Source organism: Osmerus eperlanus, chromosome 20 (assembly GCF_963692335.1).
Source record: "Osmerus eperlanus chromosome 20, fOsmEpe2.1, whole genome shotgun sequence".
In the NCBI taxonomy this organism is placed as follows: Eukaryota; Metazoa; Chordata; class Actinopteri; order Osmeriformes; family Osmeridae; genus Osmerus; species Osmerus eperlanus.
Genome location: NC_085037.1, coordinates 4693085 through 4714512, shown reverse-complemented (window position 1 = coordinate 4714512; position 21428 = coordinate 4693085). Strand labels below are relative to the sequence as shown.

At 45.7% G+C, this 21428-nt stretch overlaps 2 protein-coding genes and 1 long non-coding RNA gene across 12 annotated transcripts in view; 2 read left to right on the top strand and 1 right to left on the bottom strand.

Moving 5' to 3' along the window:
- Positions 1 to 571: 571 nt before the first annotated feature.
- Positions 572 to 2392, top strand: LOC134040764 (uncharacterized). Of its 2 annotated transcripts, XR_009932911.1 has the most exons (4): positions 572 to 948; positions 1095 to 1197; positions 1392 to 1574; positions 1702 to 2392. XR_009932911.1 is itself a non-coding variant. In XM_062486842.1 (3 exons), exons 1-3 carry the CDS (start codon positions 1078 to 1080, stop codon positions 2338 to 2340), a joined length of 942 nt encoding a protein of 313 aa, XP_062342826.1. In that variant the 5' UTR covers positions 1066 to 1077; the 3' UTR covers positions 2341 to 2392. The 2 variants fall into 2 exon arrangements, 1 of the variants encoding a protein (XP_062342826.1); XM_062486842.1 differs by lacking the exon at positions 572 to 948 and having other exon boundaries at positions 1066 to 1197.
- On the bottom strand, positions 1817 to 17748 carry LOC134040766 (uncharacterized). 7 transcript variants are annotated; one of them, XR_009932918.1, is made up of 4 exons: positions 17483 to 17748; positions 17166 to 17318; positions 4578 to 4682; positions 1817 to 3160 (listed from the first exon to the last, which is right to left on the bottom strand). It is a non-coding gene; the product is annotated as an uncharacterized LOC134040766 (long non-coding RNA). The 7 variants fall into 7 exon arrangements; XR_009932917.1 differs by lacking the exons at positions 17166 to 17318; positions 17483 to 17748 and adding exons at positions 5618 to 5663; positions 6310 to 6451; XR_009932916.1 differs by lacking the exons at positions 17166 to 17318; positions 17483 to 17748 and adding exons at positions 5618 to 5663; positions 5945 to 6265.
- Positions 12200 to 21428, top strand: part of LOC134040762 (growth factor receptor-bound protein 10-like) — a 30530-nt gene continuing 21301 nt past the window's right edge. Inside the window, exons 1-3 of one of the 3 annotated variants that reach the window (XM_062486838.1) lie at positions 12200 to 12220; positions 15585 to 15671; positions 18343 to 18424. In XM_062486838.1, coding sequence (XP_062342822.1) covers positions 15612 to 15671; positions 18343 to 18424 — 142 coding nt within the window. In that variant the 5' untranslated portion in view covers positions 12200 to 12220; positions 15585 to 15611. Of the gene's footprint in view, positions 12221 to 15584; positions 15692 to 18342; positions 18425 to 20961; positions 21218 to 21428 lie in introns of those variants that run through there. The other 2 variants (XM_062486840.1, XM_062486839.1) reach the window with 2 other exon arrangements.

The window sequence follows — 21428 nt, the reverse complement described above, 5'->3', positions numbered from 1 at the left end:
ATAAAATATGAATGTACATTAATGCAATTTAAGACGTTTCTACAGAACCACCATGTTAGTTACTATATGTGGCGTTATGTATAGGCTACATACCACAGGGTATAGGGACTGTAGTCAACCATACACAATTTTGCCTATTGAATTTGTATAGCCTACTGTCTGTTGAATCATATTTAATCAATGATTCACACAAACAGGAATGTGAAGGATCTGCAAGAACATTGGGAACTGAAACCAGAATAGTTTTTAATGTATTTATTATGTCTTCACAATACAAACAAACAAGGTACAAAATAAGGCTCTGAATATAACCACACTTGTTATACACAAGAATAATAAAATAAACATTAACAAATAAGATTAAATAACTGGCTTTTTAAATTAATTTATATATATCCAGAAGATAAATCAATTTGAGGGCTTTCTGGTTTCATGTTTAACGTTTCCTGTCATGACAAGGGTGTTGCCCACAATTTTACTTTCATTTTCTCTTTCTCTCGTGTACTGAAAATGGTAAGTGCTGCTGCTACTTAAAAATGTATATCCAGAAGAAAAGTATTCGATAACTTTAAAGTCAGCCATTCCATACAACAGTGTTTTAAAACATTGTGCTGTAGATAGCCAAGAATTTGTATCAATTACAGTAGAAAAGCAAGAATAGTAGCCAAGCTTCTATTCAGATTGGCATTGAGCAATGGGAACTAAAACATTGTTTGGCACTCGTCAGGACAATACACAGTGGCATTTGTTGAAGTCTTGATTTAACATTCCTGTTAATCTAATCTGTAACGATATAATATTCCCAATTTATCAAATGAACTGGAAAGAATGATTGACTATTGCTACTTCATGCAATTCTTAACTTTTTGTGCTTCATTCATGGCTTCTCTCTTTTTCAAATGTTGTTTACATTGCTTGTTGTGTATTACAGGCGACTTTGAAAAAGAGGTAGGCAGTGATCATTAACAATGTTATACACTCTTCATCTCCGTTCATCACACAGTCAATTAAACATATCAGATTTGGTATAAGTTTGTTGTTGGATATGTTTGTGGATATGTGAATGTTTGTATTACTATGGATTTTTGTTGTAGGGCAGAGGAATATCTGCAGGCAAACAACAGTTTCAGACATAATGCCTTCAAGTTCATTGAATTCATGATTGAGTCTGGATGTCCAGACATATATATTGATGAGGTAAAGTAAACACAGTCCACATTCCTTAGTGATGATACACAGCTGAGATGCTTCTCTGTGCAAATCAGCTACCCCAGGGATTACCACTGTAATAGCTGACAAGTTAGAATACTTTTAAAATAAGAAACTGTTTTTATTTATGTATTCATAGTAACTATGAGCCCTCACAACTTGATTGTTGTTTTGTCTTTAAGATAATTCACAGCATCCTTTTCTTGGGCCACATTTTGTACCTTGAGACCGGTATACAAGAGTACACTCCAAAAATTGTTTTGGATGACATGTATGACGAAATTAAAAGTCTCTTCGAAAGACCCATGGTCTGTTACAAAACAGAACTGCCCAAGCGGACCCCATTCTCTTGTGTCCTTGATATGGTGAGTTTTTCTGTTGTATCATATCAACATGATGCTGAAGTGTTGTTTTGTTTCGTATTTGAGTATGTGTTACTTTGTATTTGACATGAACCAATTGCATTTGATGACAGTTTCCTGTCTGTTCCAGTTTGTTCACAGATATGGGACAGACAATGAGCAGCAAATAGTGACAACGTTGGGTGAGCAGGTCAAAGAATTGAAACTGATGGATGGATACAGTTTGTCTTCCTCCACCATCTGTGTCTCTCAGTACCTGAAAGGAAAAAAGTACTACGGAGCGTCCATGTCCTCCACAGGACGGACCGCAGGTAAAATCATGATAGCGGTGTCCTGTCTACATACCTGGCACAAATCTGTGTCCGATGCTGTGATGTCCTACTTCCCAGGAAAAAGCAGGAGAAATGATTTTAAAGGCACCTTTGAACTCCCTGACTCTGTCAGTTGTCGTGCTTACAGCCTCAGGAATGGAGAGGATATACCTCCCTGCAAATCCTGTAGGAACCTGTTTGGTCTGACGACCACAGACACGACCAATTCCGATAATCAGTTTGTCTATGGGAATTGCGCAGAGGCAGAGAGTGTAAGCAGACTACTGACAGGAGAGCAGGACGTTGCCAGTGTGATTGCCAGGCAGGTGGAAGCATCACCCTTATACAACACTACAAGGAGGAAACATGTGGTGAGCCAGGTACCTAATCAGCTTCCAAATTTAAACAACTTCAAGGGGGTTTTGGGGTTTTTTGTTTACTATAACCCTAATGAGTGATTACTGTATCCTTAGGAATTCTTATGATTAAGGCTGTACTGTTGAAATTATGTATGCCAAGTACATTAGGTGAAATCTCATTGTAACTTAATTATGCACATAATTAGATACCTATATGAACATGTTTTATTCAACTGTAACCAATTATTGATTTAAGCACTATGAATGTAATCATAACGTATAAGTTCTGTCAAAGTCTAGTATGCTGAAACAATAAATGTAAGCTATAAATGGCTATAAATAACTTTTGCATTTGTTGTTTAGTCTCTTTGTGGCGGAATGGCAGCAAATACCGACAGACACAATGCCAAAGGAGTGGGCAACTGTTGGGGGGAGGCACATCCATATGAATGCCCATGGCTTTGGAACAAACTCATATTTAGATGTGATGGTCAGATGTTCACAGATTCTTTTTCAGTTCAGTTCAGCCACCAGTAGGTGTCAGCGTCCTCTCTTGGTCATAGACGATTCTGCTGCAGATGTCTGTGGTGGAAAGTGGAAACACATTTAGTTTAACAATCTCATAGAGACAGAAGTGTCACACTGTGGTGTCACACTTGACACATTCAGTTATTTGCTTTTCATAGGGGAGCTGTCGTGACAAAGTGCAGCTTCTCAGAGAAATCCGCCACACGCAGATGGACGTCAAACTCCTCAAGTCACTGGTCTTCTGAGAGTTCAGGGACTTTGGGTTTGTGAAGAAAGACGTCTTATCATCTTATCATTTCCACCTCCGACAGACCTATCACCTCCCTCCCAAGAGCACGGCTGCTCAACAAAGACAGGAAGCCCGATTTCCATTTCCTGACGGGATGACTTCCTGTCCTCACAGGAGATGTGTGGGAAAAATCAGAAAGAAACAGGAAGCAAAGATAAATCAGTCTTGTCATCAATGCATATTGTTGCTAGCTTCACCTCTCACCTGCAAGTAAGTGACGCAGTAAGGAGTGCAGTCTGGTTAAAAGGGAGGGTGTGTGGATAATGGTGTGTGTGTGAGAGAGAGACTGAGAAAGTCCAATCCCATTGTTTGTCATGGTCATTTGATGGAGTCAGGTCTGAATCTGGGGTCCTAAAGGCCAAACTGGGAGACATGTTTAAGGCAAACATTTCTGAATGGTGACTAAGTGGTTTATTTTGGGGTACTGCATCACAAAGGGCTTGTCTGAGCTTCCCTGCCTTCCGTTCTCCAACAACATGTTTGTTTTCAGGCGTATATTTGTGTGGGCAACTGTTACCAATAGGGAAATCCTGTCAGACTCCTCACCCCATTTCCCTTACAGCACAGGCATTTGGTGATGTTCAAGATTCCAAATGTTAATTTGTTTTTAACCTGTTGCCTAACTTGAGGCCCCAATATTTGTTTAAAAGGTCATTACTGATGGACATAGCACCAACACCAGCAATGTGTGCACACATGCACACACACCCACATGCAGATGGTTGCATTTACGTCCTAAAATCTGAAAGTTGCCCTTGGAGGTTGTCTCTGGAAAATATGAGTAATGCTTGTTTGGCAAGTGATCTCTGTCCAAGTGTTTATGCAGCCTTTGTTTAAGTGAGCGACCTATCATTTACGTTGAAGTGAGTCACATGGTCTGCTCACATAACTTGGGTTTGTATGGATTCTTTACATAATCGCCCATCCAAATATCTGATGTTAAGACGTATTTCTGGCCAAAACAGATGTGCCCCATGAAAACTCCTTTCCACATGTCTGGTGAGTGTGTGTACTATTCTTGGTGCTCCACACAGCATGCAACTTATTTAGTATCTCTCTCTGGTATGACTGCCTGTGTCCACTCAGATAGTGGGACCAGACATACTCAACATACTTTCTGGGAGGTCACATTATGAACCAATGAATTCATTTGTGTAAAAAAAACAAAAAAAAGGGATCGTTTAGGGGGGAATAAGGAACACAGCGGTTGTTTTATGTTTTGTAGTGAAAAAACTGTCCTGCCTTTTTATTATTTACAGAACACATTGTAGATGTTTAGTGTTAAATAGAAGTTATTTTGTGGGTTGATGTAATGTTTAGTGTTTCTGGGGGAAATTATGTGTATGCTGAAACCTAGTGTCACATTTTGGGGAATGTGCTTGGGCATGTATGTGTGTGTCTGTGTGTATATGTGTCTGAGTGTGTGGGTGTGTGCGTGTGTGTGTGTGTGTGTGTGTGTGGAGGGGGGGGGTGTGTGGCTGCAGTCACAAGGGAGAGTAGCTCAGCAGGAGGGTCGTACCTTCGCTGTACCCGACGGGAAACCACTTCCCACAATGCTGTTCAGCTTGGTCAGCTCTGAATCAAAGACTCAACTGGCCCTGACGGACATTTCCATATTACTGCCCTGTAACAAAGCAGAGAAAGTAGCACAACGTTCCGTGTGTGTGAATGGGACTAGACCTGCCCCACTCAGACACGGTGGCATTCTACACCCTATTGAAGACAGATTCCGCATCAGACGCTTAACAAACAAAAGACATGTGCATGTTTTGTTTTTTGATTACGTTTTTTGTCGTTATTTTTAATCCTTTTCCCCTTTAAACATGTTGTGTAAGCTTATAAGGACCTCTGAGAGTTGTTTAGCAACACAGACAGCTCAGGGCCAGCGGAATGTCAATTTCTAATTTTGGAGTCACGCTACTTTACAGCCAATTGTGTTCCAGCAATCCTTTACCAGCCAATTGCCTTTGGCAAAGCGGGCCTTCCACCTAGTCAATCAAACTTGAGCTGGAGGAAAGGACGAATGGGGTGTGGTTTCTCACATTCACATTTATTTTGGAATGTTACCCATTGCAGCTTTAAGGCTAGATATTAGGAATATGTTGAAATCCACTCCACTGAGAGGCCTAAATTGGGCCTACGCGCCCGTAAAGCTGTCATACACAAGAGGAGGAGAACAATAGAGTGTAACAGCACAGGCCTCAGGCAGAGAGATAACAGGCTGGGATAATCACCCCGGAGGTCTCTATATTTAGTGGTTCCCATCATGATGGCTGTGGATGAGAGGAGAGCAAGGCCACATACCCCAAACACTTGTTTCAGCATGTGAAGGACTGAACAGAGACAAACTGTGGAATCAGGGCTCCAGGATTGGGATTCAAGCAAGTATACTCTGTTACTATACAGTATTTACGTGCGTGAGCTCGGACTAGGCACTAACACACACTTTATTGTGTGCTACCATTAACTACAGCCTTGGGCTTTGGGTGGAAGGGCACGGGGGCCGTTCCCCCTGCTCTCCCAGTCCAACACACCTGTCATAAAGAACTGGATACGAACCTTTACCTCCAGTACGCCACCTCATAAAGCTGTATACAGGCTTAGCCTTCAGAATAGGAACAGAGAAAGAAGAGGGGGAGGGAGGGAGGGAGTCAGGTTGGTCAAAGAGAGAGAACATAAAGTACAGTACATACAATAATTTATTTGGGATTTTAAAAGATTAGACTTACTTGAGTCTATTACAAAGAACAGTTGTGCCAGCAATGCACATTTCTCAATTGTATTCACAAGGAAGACAAATCGCAGTTTACTTCAAACTGCCAGCCCTGAGGTAATATTGGCTCACCGGTCATTGACAGACAAGATCAACAGCACAGCACACCTCACCTTAAATGCCTCCTAACTCAATCCCTGATAGGTTTACTCCTCTTGCTCTGTCTTGTCACAGGATATTTTCTCTGCTGATTGGGGCACAGTTTCACTGCCCTATTTCTATTGGCTGGATGCCAGGGTGCTGACCCAGGGCTGAGAACCAGAGTGTCTGTGTCAACCCAGAGGCAAACTACATTGCTGTCAACCAAACACTAACCTCAACTGTCGCTGTGAGTGTGTGTTTGTGTGTGTTTGTGTGCGGTGTGTGCAAGGAGCGCAATCATGTAAGTATCGTTCACGCCTCCATGTGCCGCGTGTTTACGAACAGTGTGTGCAGCTTTTTCAGCACAGCATTTTCTCAGTACTGAGGGGAAACGTACCAGCGCAAGAGCACAAAAGGTGACGCAGGGTATCACCGTGTCGAGAACTTGCCCGCACTCTTCTCTTCCAGGCCTTTCTGTGTTTCTCGCCTTGCTGTGGGACATGAGGGGGGTCAGCACTTGGACAGGTGCCACACCAGGAGACGACGCTAACTGGTCCCTTTCAGCACTCTCTTCCTCCCCCCCTTCAAATCCTCCCCTCTCCCAACTCTGTTCCTCTCCCTTATTCAGTTCCTGTTGTTCTGGGAAGAAAGACGTTTGACATGACGTGGAATTAACGGGGGGGTGCTCTCAGTGAGGTTCAGTTGTGTGTCGCTGATCCTGACTTGGCCATTATGGAGCCACTTACGCACACTCAATGTTGCATCACCCTCTGGCAGAGAGCAGGGAGATTAACCTTTCTCTGACACCCCGAGGAGCAACGCATGCTGTGTGTTGGTCCCACACTGGTCTGGAATATAGGTTTGAAGGAGGTCCATCGTTGCATCAGTTCGATAGTGTTTGTTTAGGGGTCAGGCAATGTTTTTTTTTTCTGTTAAAACTGAGATTCTGGTCCAGAATAAATATCTCTCCCTAGCTGCATGCATCTGCGCATTGGGATTTGCCACATACACATATCCACACTGAAGAACACTCATGCCGGATGTTACACCAGGAATACCATCACATATGCAGGTTATCACAAGATCTGGTGGCCATGTTCTGTATCCAGGATGAAGATACAGAGGAGTACACAGGAGAGGGTAAGATTAGAGAGAGAGAGAGAGAGAGAGAGAGGGGGAGAGAAACCGAGGGAGAGAGCGGGGGAGGGAGAGAGAGAGAGACAAAAAGAGACAATAGGGGCAACAGGCGAGAAGGAACGTGACACTACGTGTCACAAGTGGGGCCCACAAATCAACCTTTCACTCAACCGTTCAAGGCCAAGGCCTTGACTGAGACACACTGCGCTGCACAAACGTCACCTGCAATTTACAGTACTTGCTTGAAGGGCAACTGCAGCACTGGCAACAATCTAGGCCCTATGGTTTCATCCAAACCAACCACATGGTTCTTCAGATATTTCAAGTTGAATCATTGTTTCCAGTGTTGTGGGAAGTGTTGGAGTACACAAGTTTAATCCGTAAAGAATTCACATCTCATTCAAACATTCACGTTCACATAATCTTCTGTTGTCACATACTGTAGTTGTAATTATACATACACTTATAGCCTTTTTGTGCAACTTGATGTTAATAATAAAAGACCCAAAAATATATACATTAACGTCAAGTGCGTATTTGTTTGGGCTTGATTGGATTGACGTGTTGGAGTAAAAAAAATAAAAAATACTGTCATTAGCATTGCTAACAATTAAATAATTAAGAACAAAAACTTAAAGTCCATTTTAAAAGTTGGATACATTATCCGATGTCTAGATGATCGGCATGGAAAGCGGCCAACCTGGTGACCTGGTGCAGCCAGAACAACTTAGAGCTCAATGCTCTTAAGACAGTGGAGATGGTTGTGGACTTCAGGAGGAACACAGCCCCACTCACCCCCATCACCCTGTGTGACTCCCCAGTCAACACTGTGGAGTCCTTCCGCTTCCTGGGCACTATCCTCTCCCAGGACCTCAAGTGGGAACTGAACATCAGCTCCCTCATCAAGAAAGCACAACAGAGGATGTACTTCCTTCGGCAGCTGAAGAAGTTCAACCTGCCAAAGACAATGATGGTGCACTTCTACTCAGCCATCATTGAGTCCATCCTCACCTCCTCCATCACCGTCTGGTACGCTGCTGCCACTGCCAAGGACAAGAGCAGACTGCAGCGTATCATCCGCATTGCTGAGAAGGTGATTGGCTGCAATCTTCCTACCTTCGAGGACCTGCACACCTCGAGGACCCTGAGGCGAGCGAGGAAGATTGTGGCCGACTCCTCCCACCCTGGACACTCCCTGTTTCAGTCACTCCCCTCCGGCAGAAGGCTGCGGTCCATCAGGACCAATACCTCACGCCACAAAAACAGTTTCTTCCCTTCCGCTGTTGGCCTCTTCAACAAGGCCAAGGGACCACACTGACTCTAATGACTTCTTGCTTAAAACACACTGCTTTTTGCACTGCATTACAAAATGGTATCTTGTACATTTGTATTTTTTGTAATATTTGTATTTTTGTATTTTTATATTGTAATTTACGGCAACTTATATTTTATTTTATTGTATATTTAATTCTATTCTAATCCCACTTAGTACTGCTAGTTTATGTACCCTTAGTATAGATAGTCCACATATTTAAATTTTAGGTATATGTTTATTGTATGCACCTTCCTGCCAAAGCAAATTCCTTGTCTGTGCAAACTTTCATGGCGAATAAATCCCATTCTGATTCTGATTCTGATTCTGATTCTGAAAGCCAAATGCTTAACCTTATCAGCCGTTAAGACTGAAATGGCTTCTTCTATTCAACAGCACCTTCAAATACACGTTTTTGTTCATGAATATACAAACTGTACGTGAACATATGCACTGAATGTATTTGAAGCAAAGTTTTCCATCTTGTTTCATGTTGGATTTCTCTGTATTGTTAATGGCTGCAGTGCTAAGGCTGGACCTAAACAAATGTGGTTTGGATTCTCAGAGGGCTGCTATTAATAGACTGTCAGTCTTTTGGCAGAGGATAGATGATACTTACAGAGAGAGAGAGAGGGGCTATAAGAACAGACACAGAGCAAGGCAGGGAAGAGAATGTTTCAGGATGTTTTATTTCAAGTCCATCCAGTTTGATTCTATTACATTCTAAACCCTAGCCAGATCTCTGACAGGTAACCAGGCTCCATAGTGATACTGTGGTCCAAAATGTACTGATGTGTTCTTGTAGAATTCAAGGGGTTTTCCCATAAACTAGAAATAATAACTATGGTCGCTAATCATTAGAAAACTGATGCTGTTGGCAGTTTTTAGTAGCTATGGCAAAGTTCGTCTCATGATTTGGTTTCACATTATGAATCTGATGATTGTTCATTCCAAGAAAGATTCAGTGTTCAACAGACTTTTTTTTCGTCATGGAGATCCATATGCTCAACCCGTTCTCATTCCCAAGTCAAATACCGACGCTTTATGCTATATGGGAGTCCATTGGTTTCAGAAGCACACACATTCCAGGTGATTTAGTCGAGGCAAAATTAAATTCCTCGGCTGATTATTGCTCAAGTCTTTTTTATGGACTATCCGCTTGGAAAAACAAAGGACTTGCAGGTGCAGGAAAAGCATTCCTTTCTCATCTCATTGAAAAGGGAGTCATGTTTCTCGCTTTCTCCGTATTCTATTCCTGTTGCGGTCGTGTCACAGAGCCAGATGGAAAGCTGGTGTTCCACCTCTTAGGGATCCAAACCAAACATCTGGTTGGCCAATGGTCTCTCAAGCCCAGCGTGTCAGATAGAGCATAGTAGGCCCACTATCCACCCCACGGCCACCAGTGACCCAAACCATCCGCCTGGCCTGTAAAGAACACCACATGCCTGTGTGCCACTGTGGCACAGGTACTAACGTTTCTGTTATTAGCAAGATTTAGAGAGAGAGCTATATTTGATGAGTGGACTTGGTTTGAAGAGTGAGCTAGGAGGGAAGGATAAACTAGGTCTGAAGAATGGAGCCAAGTTAGGGTTAGGAATTGCTACGGGGGAGATTAGAGAACGTGTTAAGTTCAAGGTTGGATTGTTCTGACGTACCGAGCTAGGAGAATGAAAGGAATGTTCAGTTATTAGTCAGTAAAAGCTCCTGTGCTATGGATTAATCAAGGGCTCAAACTTTGATCTCCTAACAGACTCAAACAACTTGTAGGAAATGGGGGGGATGCACAATACAAACCAGTTAACAACACGTACACACACACGCACAATAATAGAAGTTGAGGTGGGAAAAGTGTATGTCTGTGTGTATGCTTGTGTGTGTGTGTGTGCGTGCACGTGTGTGTGTTTGTGCGTCCGTGCGTGCTTGTGTGTGTAAGCTGGTGTGTGTTCGGTGCTTGTCAGGACCCGAGACCCAAATCTCTGTGTCCTCATACAAAGTGTTTAAGGGCTTTCAACGGTTTGGGTTTGTAATGTAGATACCTAATTTCACCCAAATCCCACAATTTAAACCAAACACAGAACAAAAACAGGATTATAATTTCTTATAGCTAATTTTGGCCGCAAAGATTAGCATGTGACAGGCAATGATGCATGTTTTCATTAGCTTTGATTGTTGGTCTGAGCTAAGGGCCATTAGAGCTAAGCTGGACCTCTCTGTCCTCTCTCTCTCTCTTTCAATGCCTCACACTCTCTCACAGGGATTGTAGTTTCTTGTTGCTAATTTGGGCCGCACACATTATCGTGTGACAGGCAATGATGCATGTTTTCATTAACTGTTAGTCAAGCCCAAGGGCCATCAAAGCTGAACTAGCCCTCCTGCTCTGTTTACCCGGACACTATCTCTCTGTCTCCCTCTGCACACCACCTGCCAGGGTCCACAAAAAGCAAATGATTCAAATTCTGAGGTCAGAAACTAGTCTAAACAGAGTGATGTCAATGCCCACAATGACATACCTCCCAACCACACACAAGGAAATATCCTCCAATGACTCACAACATATGTTTGGGTAACCGTACTTTGTGGCTAACCACCATTGCATGTTGTAGATTGGTAGGTGTACTGGTGTTATTTGAAGGGATGTATGGCCTGCAGATAACTTCTATCTGGGGGTGGGGTGGTGAAGGTGGGGGTAGGACGGTCCCAGAGCCTCTGGCCTGGAGGCCTGGTTGTTCTCCTGAAGGATTGGTGGAATTTTGATGTAATGGCACACTTCTGCTTCTCTATGTTTGTGTGCGTATGTGTGTTTTGTGTGTGTGTGTGTGGTTAACCCATTTCACTGGGAAACATCAAGCTGTCTCAGTGTAGATTGTGTAACCTTTGACACGGTTTTTAAACCGTCAATACAAAAGGGGACCAGTTGGGTCTTGTTGTACGGAGAATTCTAGAGCTACCCCCCTCCCTACCCATGCCCCCTCCTTTATCTCATGTGTGATATTTCCCTGTGTATGTGTGTGTGTGTGTATCTGAGTGTGTGGGATATTTACCCCTTTCCTGAATCAGAAGCGCAGGGAGCTGACACAGATATGGTCTTTCACCAATGCATTTGTCCAGTATTCCGGCAGTGGATGAGTACATGAGTTAATGGCTACCAGGGTCAGACTGCAGGAGCACCGCATGATGAAACCTGAGAGGTTCAGGTTGGGGGATGGGTGGAGAGCAGCCGGTAGTGAAAATGGAGAAAAGATAGACCGGGGGGTGTTTATTTTACATGATGAGTTACAGCCTCTATATCCAGCTGGATGAGAGGGTCTGACTGGCATCTGAGATTTTGATGAGTTGTGTATGTGGGGAGGTGGGGGTGGGGGGGGGTATGTAGCGCGATTGTGGAATTATTAATACAAACTGATGACATGCTTGAGGGTGTTAAGGATCAGCCTAAATCCTGTAGATATTTGTTTTCTACCCATGGAAAGCACCGCAAGTTCCACACACCAAAAGTTGCACACACTAAAAGTGTTTGTGTGTGTGTGTGTGCGAGAGAGAAAACACGACAGAGACGTCTCCTTACACGTGTGGGAGCACATTAAAAAAAAAAACAGACGTCATAATAATTTAGGACTCTTTAAACACAACCGGAAGCACTAAATCTCTTCAGACAGCCGGCCGAAGCCTCCCCAAGTAAAACGATGCACCCTCCCGGTAAAGAGTTAAGGAGTGGGGTTCCCTGCGAAGGAGGCGTCTGCAGCGTACGACTGGGCGGGGCTGAGGGGAGTTTTCCTCTATGTGCGTGTATGCTGGAGGAGTCAGCTGGCCGAAGTGTGTGTTTGGAAGCGACAACGTGAGAGACAACAGCGAGAGTTTGGTAATAGTTTGAGATTTGGACAGTGGCGTGCTTCAGATAAACCGACAGACAAGCGATTTTTTTGGTCAGTGTTCCAGATTCTGGTGTCCCGGTCCTGTGTAGACTGTTGGATTTCGAGGTAGGTAGAACGGAGACGTGTGTTTGCAAAAAAAACGTTTGAATCGTGATTTTAACTACTAAGTTGTTTATTCGTGGTTAATGTTGCATTCGAAATCTTTTGGTGATTGACACATCTTACCGAGGGCAGTGTAGCGGAAGGGGGAGAAAAAGAGATGGTTATGGACAGAGGGGGTCGATAGTCTACTCCGTAGAGCAGACGTCATACCCCCCGGCTATCTAGTGACTCTCCACAATACCTGAGAGATACATGTGAGATTTGCTTTGGCAGGAATCTCGCATGTATTATCGGTTCATGACACAGGGAATCGCACAACATAGGTCAATTATAGGCACCCTTCTGTTTTCATCACCAGTACTCAAAGATTGGTTACTCGTGGGTATTGCATCAGGAGCCTCCTCCCCGGTCTGCGTGTTTATGCAGCAGGCCCAAGTTTACTGTCTGTGTTGCTTTCCTATCATAAAGGTCCATTACCTCTTACATAATGTATTCCCTCTCTGCACTCCGGTAGACTTCCTGCCAGCCCACCGTGTGCGGGTGCGTACCGCTCTGGAACGCTGACACAGAAATGCACTGTGCAGAACAGATGTCTTGAGTGTTCTCTGTCTGTGGTGCAGGGACTAGCCTACTGAGTCACGTCAGCTGACTTACTGTATACGGTTCTAACTGGGAGATGTTACCTACCCGAATACTGCTCTGATAGTTGCGTCCTCGGTCAGCCATATCAACCCAGCAGCCAAAACCGCGTGCACTCTTTTGAATGGCCGTTGGAACTTTTGTACTTGACCTATTTCTAAGCTATTATTACAAGGGAACCCTGGATGGCTTTGCTCTTTCTCTCTCTCTCTCTCTCTCTCTCTCTCTCTCTCTCTCTCTCTCTCTCTCTCTCTCTCTCTCTCTCTCTCTCTCTCTCTCTCTCTCTCTCTCTCTCTCCCCCCACTCTCTCTCTCTCTCTCTCTCTCCCCCCACTCTCTCTCTCTCTCTCTCTCTCTCTCTCTCTCTCTCTCTCTCTCTCTCTCTCTCTCTCTCTCTCTCTCCCCCACTCTCAGTAGCTTGACCAGGAAGTCAGTGCCACTGGCATGACCCTTAGCTCAATGCTGGCTCAGCTTGGTTCATAATTACCAACTGGAGGTTTAGAAAAAGCTTCACACGAGCCGCTTCACACGAGTAAGTCAAATAACACACACACCAGTGACATTATTAACACACACACAAGTGACATTATTAACGCACACACCAGTGACATTATTAAGTTGTTCTCGGCCTAGCCAACTCTGGTTCTTCTAAATGACCAGTAAAACGGTAATTGCTCTGTCTCTGCAGGCGGAAGCACAAATGTCAGCAAATGTCAACTGCTTTGAGTCCACAGCTTTGGTTTCAACACAGCAACATGGCTATTAGATGTACACAGGATGCCCCCTGCAATGTGCCCTTTCAGACGTTAATGTGATTGTTGTAAATGCTTACAGCAACAGTACACTGTAGAGCTCTGATTAAACAGTAATTCTGTTCTGGATGCTAGCCATTCCTTTTCTTGATTTGCACGCACACCCTCATTTGTGTTTGAGAGAGAGAGAGAGAGACAGAGACAGACAGAGACAGACAGAGACAGACAGAGACAGACAGAGACAGACAGAGAGAGACAGAGAGAGACAGAGAGAGACAGAGAGAGACAGAGAGAGACAGAGAGAGACAGAGAGAGACAGAGAGAGACAGAGAGAGAGAAAAAAATATATAGTGAGGAGAGGGGGGGGGGGGGTGGGGGGGGGGGGAGGTTGGCGGTAAAAATGTGACTGGCAGCGAGGCGGGCAGTTTGCCGGGCCAAACTGACCTGGTTAGGGAGGCTGATGGTCAGGACCACCCCTGGCCGCCCCAGAGCAGAGAAGAGGCCACCCAGCCACATCACCCTGGCCTGACCCACGTCCCTGGTGCCCAGGCTGGACCGGGCGAAACGCCAGGCCCAGCAGGAGGGAGGGAGAGAGGGAGCAGAATGAGGGAGCAGAAGGATGGAGGAGTGAGAGCGAATGATGGAGAGGTCAAAAGGTGACAGCAGAGACATTTGGGGACCGAGGTCAAAATGATGGTTGGGTCCAAAAGACCCTCTCTACTAGAATGTTAAATTTGATGGAGCTGAAATCACATCTTTAGTATTTGGCAAGACTTGTGCTCAAATATGAAAGAAAAAATCTGTCAGTGAAATAATCTATTCCCTCCATCAGCATTTGGTATGCAACAGTTGCCAACATGAATTCCACTAAAGAACAAAAATGTATTAATGTGACATGTACAGAAATTGGGCTTCACTAGGATTTTCTGAAACTCAGTCCAATCATGTCGAAGCCAAATTCCACATACCCGGTGTCTTCATTTCAGTTTCTAGATAGAGAAAGGGTGCATGTGTGCCTGTGCTTGTTCGTGTGTGTGTATGCAACTGTGCTTGTTGGTGTGTGTGTGTGTGTATGCACATGCAACTGTGCTGTTCGTGTGTGTACATGCATATGTCTGTGTGCATGTTCTCTCCGGGTGCCGGATCAAAATGTTCCAGGACTGAACCCAAACATTAGCCGGGTGTCTGGACTCCCCCGGCCCACTCCCACCATCGCCTCTCCCTCCCTCTCCTCCCCCCCCTTCCCCTCACCGTCTGGCAGAATGGGACGTTTCAGACAAGGCATTAGAATGCAGAGCCTGGTTCAAACTGAACCCTGCTTCAAACTTTTTCACAAGGGATGCACAGATATATCTCCCTGTTTCGTCAGCCCTCTCTCTCTCCTCAGACATGCTCTCTCTCCTGTCCTCTCTCCCCAGTCCTCTCTCTCTCTTTCTCTGTCTCTCTCTCTCCCCATGAGCCATGTTGTAGTCAGTGTGAGCTAGATGGCACGATTTAGTTTGTCCTCTCATATTTACATTTTCAAAAATCCCCCTATAGAAAGCCATGAGTTCCTGTAGGTGAGGGCAGACACTCCTGCAGGAGAACCTAGGCACTCGTAAGACCCCTGCCGAGAAAGAAGTCCCCGGGGACCAGATCGAGAGAGGAAACTGAAGGTGATCAAGATGTGAAGCTTCTGTCAGCAGCCCTATCTATCACACTGCATGTCAAATGCTGTTCGTTAGAGCAGACGCTTTCATCCCAAGCGACGTACAAATGGCGCGTAATGGAAAGCCCAGCAGAAGAAGTGCATGGTTCTGACCGGTGTCTCTGGAGGTCAGAGTCCAGGAAGGGTCTGTAACAGTCTCTTCCGTGCGCAGGTGTCCTGGAAGCAAGGCCAGGACTGGATGGACACCATGGCCTTAGCAGGATGTCCTGACTACTTCCTTCTCCACCCCAATTACCAGGTAATGACCTCTGTGAGTGTGTAGTGTAGTGTCCACCCCCCCCCCCCCCCCCCACACACACACACACACACTCTTTTTCTTCTTTATCGGCTGTCAGTCACAGCTCTGTGACCGCTCTTGTGTGTCGCGTGTTAGCGGGCCTGCCTGATGTAACCATGGTTTTGCTCAAGCTGACGTGTGCGTTTATGTGTGTGTGTGTGTGTATGTGCGCAGTTCATAAGAGTGCTATATTTAAGCCCTCTACAGCCAGGTTGGACATGGTCCAACTGGACCATAGCTCACCGTTCTTAACAAAGCCATCTTATGTTGGCTAGTCAGGCTAGCTAGCTAGCTGGTAGCTGGCCCACTCCAGCAGAGTCAATGAGGCCTCTGTGACTGAACCTGGCTTCTCGAAAGCCTCTCTCTTAAGTCTGACCCATCTTGACCCCTCTAAATTAGCTGCCAAAGCAAGAGTGGCTAAAAATAGCACACAGGAAAAGAAACAACAAAAACAAAGTTCAAGCACAACACTCCCCCCTCCTTCCCCCCAGCGGCAGCTCTCTGGTATGCCGGGCCTCTGAGCGTGGCGCAATGTTGTGACGGTGGCGCCGATTGTGTGACTGGGAGCCATGACTCTCTCCTTCGTCTGTCCATTGTGTTGATAGTGTGCTGTAAGCTCCTGGTAGAGAGCTGGCTCTTAGGGTGAGGTATGCAGGCCAGACTAGACCCTCTATAACCCTGGTCTGTGTTCTGGAGCTCCACTATTTGGTTTGGAAGGAATTGTTCATTGGACTCTGACAACCCCACCTTTTCATTATGTGTGTTTGTGTGTGTGTAGTCAGACAACTGGCATGTTCGTTGTATAAATATCACGATAACAAACACACACACGTACTTTGTCTTATTGGGCTGTGACTGCAGGATTGGTGTGTATATACGAGGCAGAGCAACGTCTTTCCTGCTGACTTGCGTAACTTCATGAAGTGCAAATCTACAGGCATGTTCAGAGATTCTGGACTACATTCCAAGGCTGTCTCAAAGAAGGATATGTGTGTGTGTGTGTGTGTGTGTTTGCGTGTGGAATTTGGAATGTAAGACACATATGTCTTGGTTTTAGCGGTGATGGTCCAGTGCAGTTATTTCTTACATTTACATTTAGTCATTTATCAGACTCTCTTATCCAGAGCGACTTACAGTAAGTACAGGGACATTCCCCCCCCGAGGCAAGTAGGGTGAAGTGCCTTGCCCAAGGACACAACATCATTTGGTTGGCATAGCCAGGAATTGAACTAGCAACCTTCTGATTACTAGCCCGATTCCCTAACCGCTCAGCCATCTGACTTCTTAATATGTATGTGCACGTGTGTGTGTGTGTGTGTGTGTGTGAGATTTTCAGTAATCTCAGTCCAGAGTGCTTCAGTACATCTGAGAAGGGAAGCGTGTGTGTGTGTTTCTTTTCATAAAAATATGTATGAAATATTTATTATAGCCTATATAATATAAATCTAACCTGACCATTATAAGTATCATTAGCTCCCGTAGACTTTGGCCTCCTCTCTTATTAAAGGGATGTGCTCTGGCTGAGCATGTTCTTCCAGGTCAAAGGTTAGCCCTGTAATCTCCTCATCATGACAGGCAGGCAGGCTTAATCCCGGCCAGAAGGAGCTGCTGCTGAAGTCCAGAGGGGGAGAGAGAGTTTAAAGAATTTCACCAACCGCAGTAAGGTTCTCATAGCCAATGAATGAGAATCAGTGATCTGATTTGCCAATTTGATCTGCTAGTGAACGATGCATTTTTAGGATCTGGAGTTTGTCCCGACAATAAGACCTTACCAGGGGAAAAAAAAAAACCTCAGTCACTGTTTTCAAGCATCTGTACAGTATTGTGTTGTACGACAACATCACGGACCGTTGATTTTCCTCTCTACACTGTCAAGATGTGTTGAGGTGTATAGTTAGGTGTAGGGTTTAGAATAGTGTGTCTGAGGCTTCCTTAGTTCCAGCTCATCCATAGCACATCCCCTTGTGGTCTAGCTTTCCCTGGAAAACCCTTGGCCACTGGTTCTCAGAGCTGTAAATCTTTCTCCGGGCGTTTATGGATGTTTTCGGAGCGCCTTGGGGAGTGATGTGTGTGTGTGTGTGTGTGTGTGTGTGCATGTGTGTGTACGCGCGTTTGTGCATGCGTATGCGGTGGGACCTCTGGCAGCGAACAGTTCCAGGAAGCTGTGCTTCCGCGTTCTCCGTTTTCCTGGAAAAATGGAGAGTGAAAATGTTGGTTCTTTCTTTTTCTTCTTCTCCTCCTTTTTTTGGTTTTGGCACTGAGGCTGCTTCAAATTAGGGAATGTGTGAGGAAGACTGGGTGTGTACGTGTCACTGTGCCCGTGTGTGTGTGTGCCCGTGTGTGTGTGTGTGTGTCTAAATGCACGTATGTGTATAAGAAAGACATTTTCATGTGCACATATGTGCGAGTACATTTTAGCATGTGTGTTTGTGTAGTGTGGATGTCTATCTGTCTGTGTGTCTGTCTGACTGCCTGTCTGACTGCCTGTCTGACTGCCTGTCTGACTGCCTGTCTGACTGCCTGTCTGTCGTGCGTTCTTGAATTTCCTGGAAAAAAACCCAACAGAATGAAAGACTGATATGGAAAATCAGATGACTAGTCTACTTATTTCCTATATACCCCTCTTTCACAGGAAACTGTTGACCGGGCTTCTCCACACAGACCCAAGGATCTGATTGGCCCAGCATTTCAACGTACCACTCACCGCAACTCCCTCACCAAGGTACTCCACTCCTCCCCTCTCCTCCGCTTCTCTCTATATAATTTGGTCAGACGTGGTTATCTGTGCTGTTCTTATCATTTGTGCATCTGATCTAAATGGACAATAATTTATAACCTGGAATGGCTTTAAATCCACATATTTTCATGGCCTGATAAATGGAAGAAAATATGGTCCTGGAAGATACACACAAACTTTTATGATGCTGTCCATTCTAGAGCTCTAATGGTGATCTACCAGGAACTCTCCTAATATGACTCCATAGGGAGAAGCGAAGCTCTATTATATACTGGACCAAATATCCTGGTGCACCCACTCCTCTTCCTCTCTTCCCAGAACCTCTTTTTTTCTTGTCCCCTTTCCTACCCCATCTTTCTCTCTCCACTTGTCTTTAGATGGAGTTCTTTCTCCTGTATTTTGTCTCTCTTTCTCTCTCCCCGTCTTTCTCCCTCCTCCCTTTGTCTCTTTCTCCCTACCCCCCCCCCCCCCCCCTCTCTCTCTCTCTCTCTCTCTCTCTCTCTCTCTCTCTCTCTCTCTCTCTCTCTCTCTCTCTCTCTCTCTCTCTCTCTCTCTCTCTCTCTCTCTCTCTCTCATCTCTCTCTCTCTCTCTCTCTCTCTCTCTCTCTCTCTCTCTCTCTCCCCCCATCCCTTCTGTGTGTGTTCCAGCGGGACAGGTTACAGACGGAGGGTCTTGATGTTTATTCTCCTCGTAGGTCTTTTCTCCTCGTCTCACTGCTGAAAGATTCCCAGAAATCCAAACGTAACCCGGCACGACCCTGGAATTCTGGGGGAATCGTGCCCAACCGAGGGGTCGTAAATCTCCCGTGTTTAACTTCGCTCCTTTCCCCGGAGCGTGGACAGCTGGTCTCCGTGGTGACTAATGGTCACGGCCGTGCGGGTCTTCGTTAAACGGGTTAAGAGGTCGACGAGAGGGTAAATAGGCCTCCAAACCAGACTAATCCTGGGAGTGCTGTACTGTATGTACAGTACAGGTTTCCACAGGCTACATGTAGTCATGGTAAGGCCAAGTACACCTGTATAGAATGTACTGTAGATTGTGGGTCAAAGCTGTAAAGGAGTGGCCTGTTGGATGACGATATAACAAACTGTTTTGTGAGGCCTAGTCTCACAAGTAAAGGGGCCAGAGGCCTTGCGTGGGATTGGTTTTGGATTAGGTATTGCCAGTCGGTACAGTACTGTAGAAGGACGTTTTGCGGCTGTCAAAGTCAAATGGCTTCTCTTTCATGCTGTAGCAAAAATATTATTCACCCACACCTCTGAGTTGTTTTAGATACACTCCTATCTCAGATTACGTATCCTGGCTTCTCACTGTGTGTGTGTGTGTGTAGATTTAGAACATTTCTGAGCTAAACTCTTCATTGTTGTCAGCGTGAAGTGAAGTGGTCATGTCTGCTAGACAAGGGGGACTGCCTTATGACGAGGAATGATTTTAGAGGCTTGTTGGTAACATATTTCTGCTTCCTCTCCTCTCTCCTGGGGCCAGTGAGGAGATCGTGAACGTCTGGAATGTAAATACTCATTCGTTACGACCCTCTGGAATAACAAGAACCATCATCCGATCCCTCTCTTTTTTTCCTTTATCTTCCTTCTGTCTTTCTGTTTTCCTCCCTTTCTTTCTCTCTACACCCATTTTTAGTTTCTTTCATCTTCCTCGTTCAGCCTGCCCTGCCCTGTGTGAACCTCTACACCACCTGACCCGCTGTCCCAGCTTGTCCTCTGTTTGTGTGGTCACAGACCCCCCCCCCCCCTGTGTGTGTGTGCACCTTGTATGTGTGGGATGCAGGCTAGTTGCTGTGTGTGTATGCTTGTTGGGTATTCAAACCTCGATGTTGTTACTTGGTACATAGCCATGTCTGTATGGTCAGCTATCCGACGGGCAGTATACATACAGTATGTAGAACAACACTTAGTGTTTGAGTGCGCGCATGTGTTTCTGTGGTCCTCACTCTCCAACCTTTTCCTTTGATGTGTCTGTGTGTGTCTCTGTGTGTCTTTGTCTCTGTGTGTGTGTGTGTGTGAATCTCTGTGTGTGTTGGCTGTTCTCCTTTCTTCACGCCACCATGTATCATGTACGGTGAGCTGAGTGTTCCACAGGCTGTCTAATGAGGAATGTCAGGAATTCTCTGTGGCGGGTGGAAAACACATGGTCAGGACCGGTGCACACACACACATACAGCCTATTTTAAAAACATGTTTCAGACTAATAATAGCAGTGGATCTATAGAGAGGGACTATGCATATCGTCCGACTGTTCCCTGGGAGACACTGTAGCCCTCTGGCACCACCAGGAACACTGCTGAAATGTGTGGTGCTTCTTCTGTTAGCCTGGCACCTAGTGGTCAAGTCAAGCACTGCATCTTGTGAGCATGTGTTTCCAATTGCAACCTAACTCCATGGACTCTCTCTCTCACCCACTCTCTCTCTTCCTTTCCTTCCCTTTCTCCCCCCCCCCCCTCTCTGTCTCTCTCTCTGTCTCTCTCTGTCTCTCTATCTCTGTCTCCCTTCCCTCCTGTGTTTCCCCTCTCCTCCCAGAAGACGATGTGGACCTGGAGGCGCTGGTCAACGACATGAGCTCGTCCCCAGAGAGCGTGTACTCGTCCTGCGGCCGGCACGCCGACACGGTCCCGCTCCTGCACAACGGCCACGCGACCCACCACCACCTCCCCCCCGGCCCCCGCGGGGCCCCGCCCCCTCAGCGCCCCGTGCCCCCCTCCTCTCCCCGGGAGAAGCTGCGGCGCTCTCAACCCATGCACATCCAGGCTGTCAGGTAACGCCCCCGCGCCCCTCCCCTCCATCCTACAAGACACCGGTTGGAACGGGTGGGAATTCTTTTGGGTGTGTTTTTTTTTTTTTTTATTTTTTATTTTTAAGTGGTGTGTTTTGCTGCCCCCTGCAGGAGGCTGCAGGAGGAGCAGCTGGTGCGCCCGTCCTCCCTCCCTGCCATCCCCAACCCCTTCCCTGAACTCTGCAGCCCCACC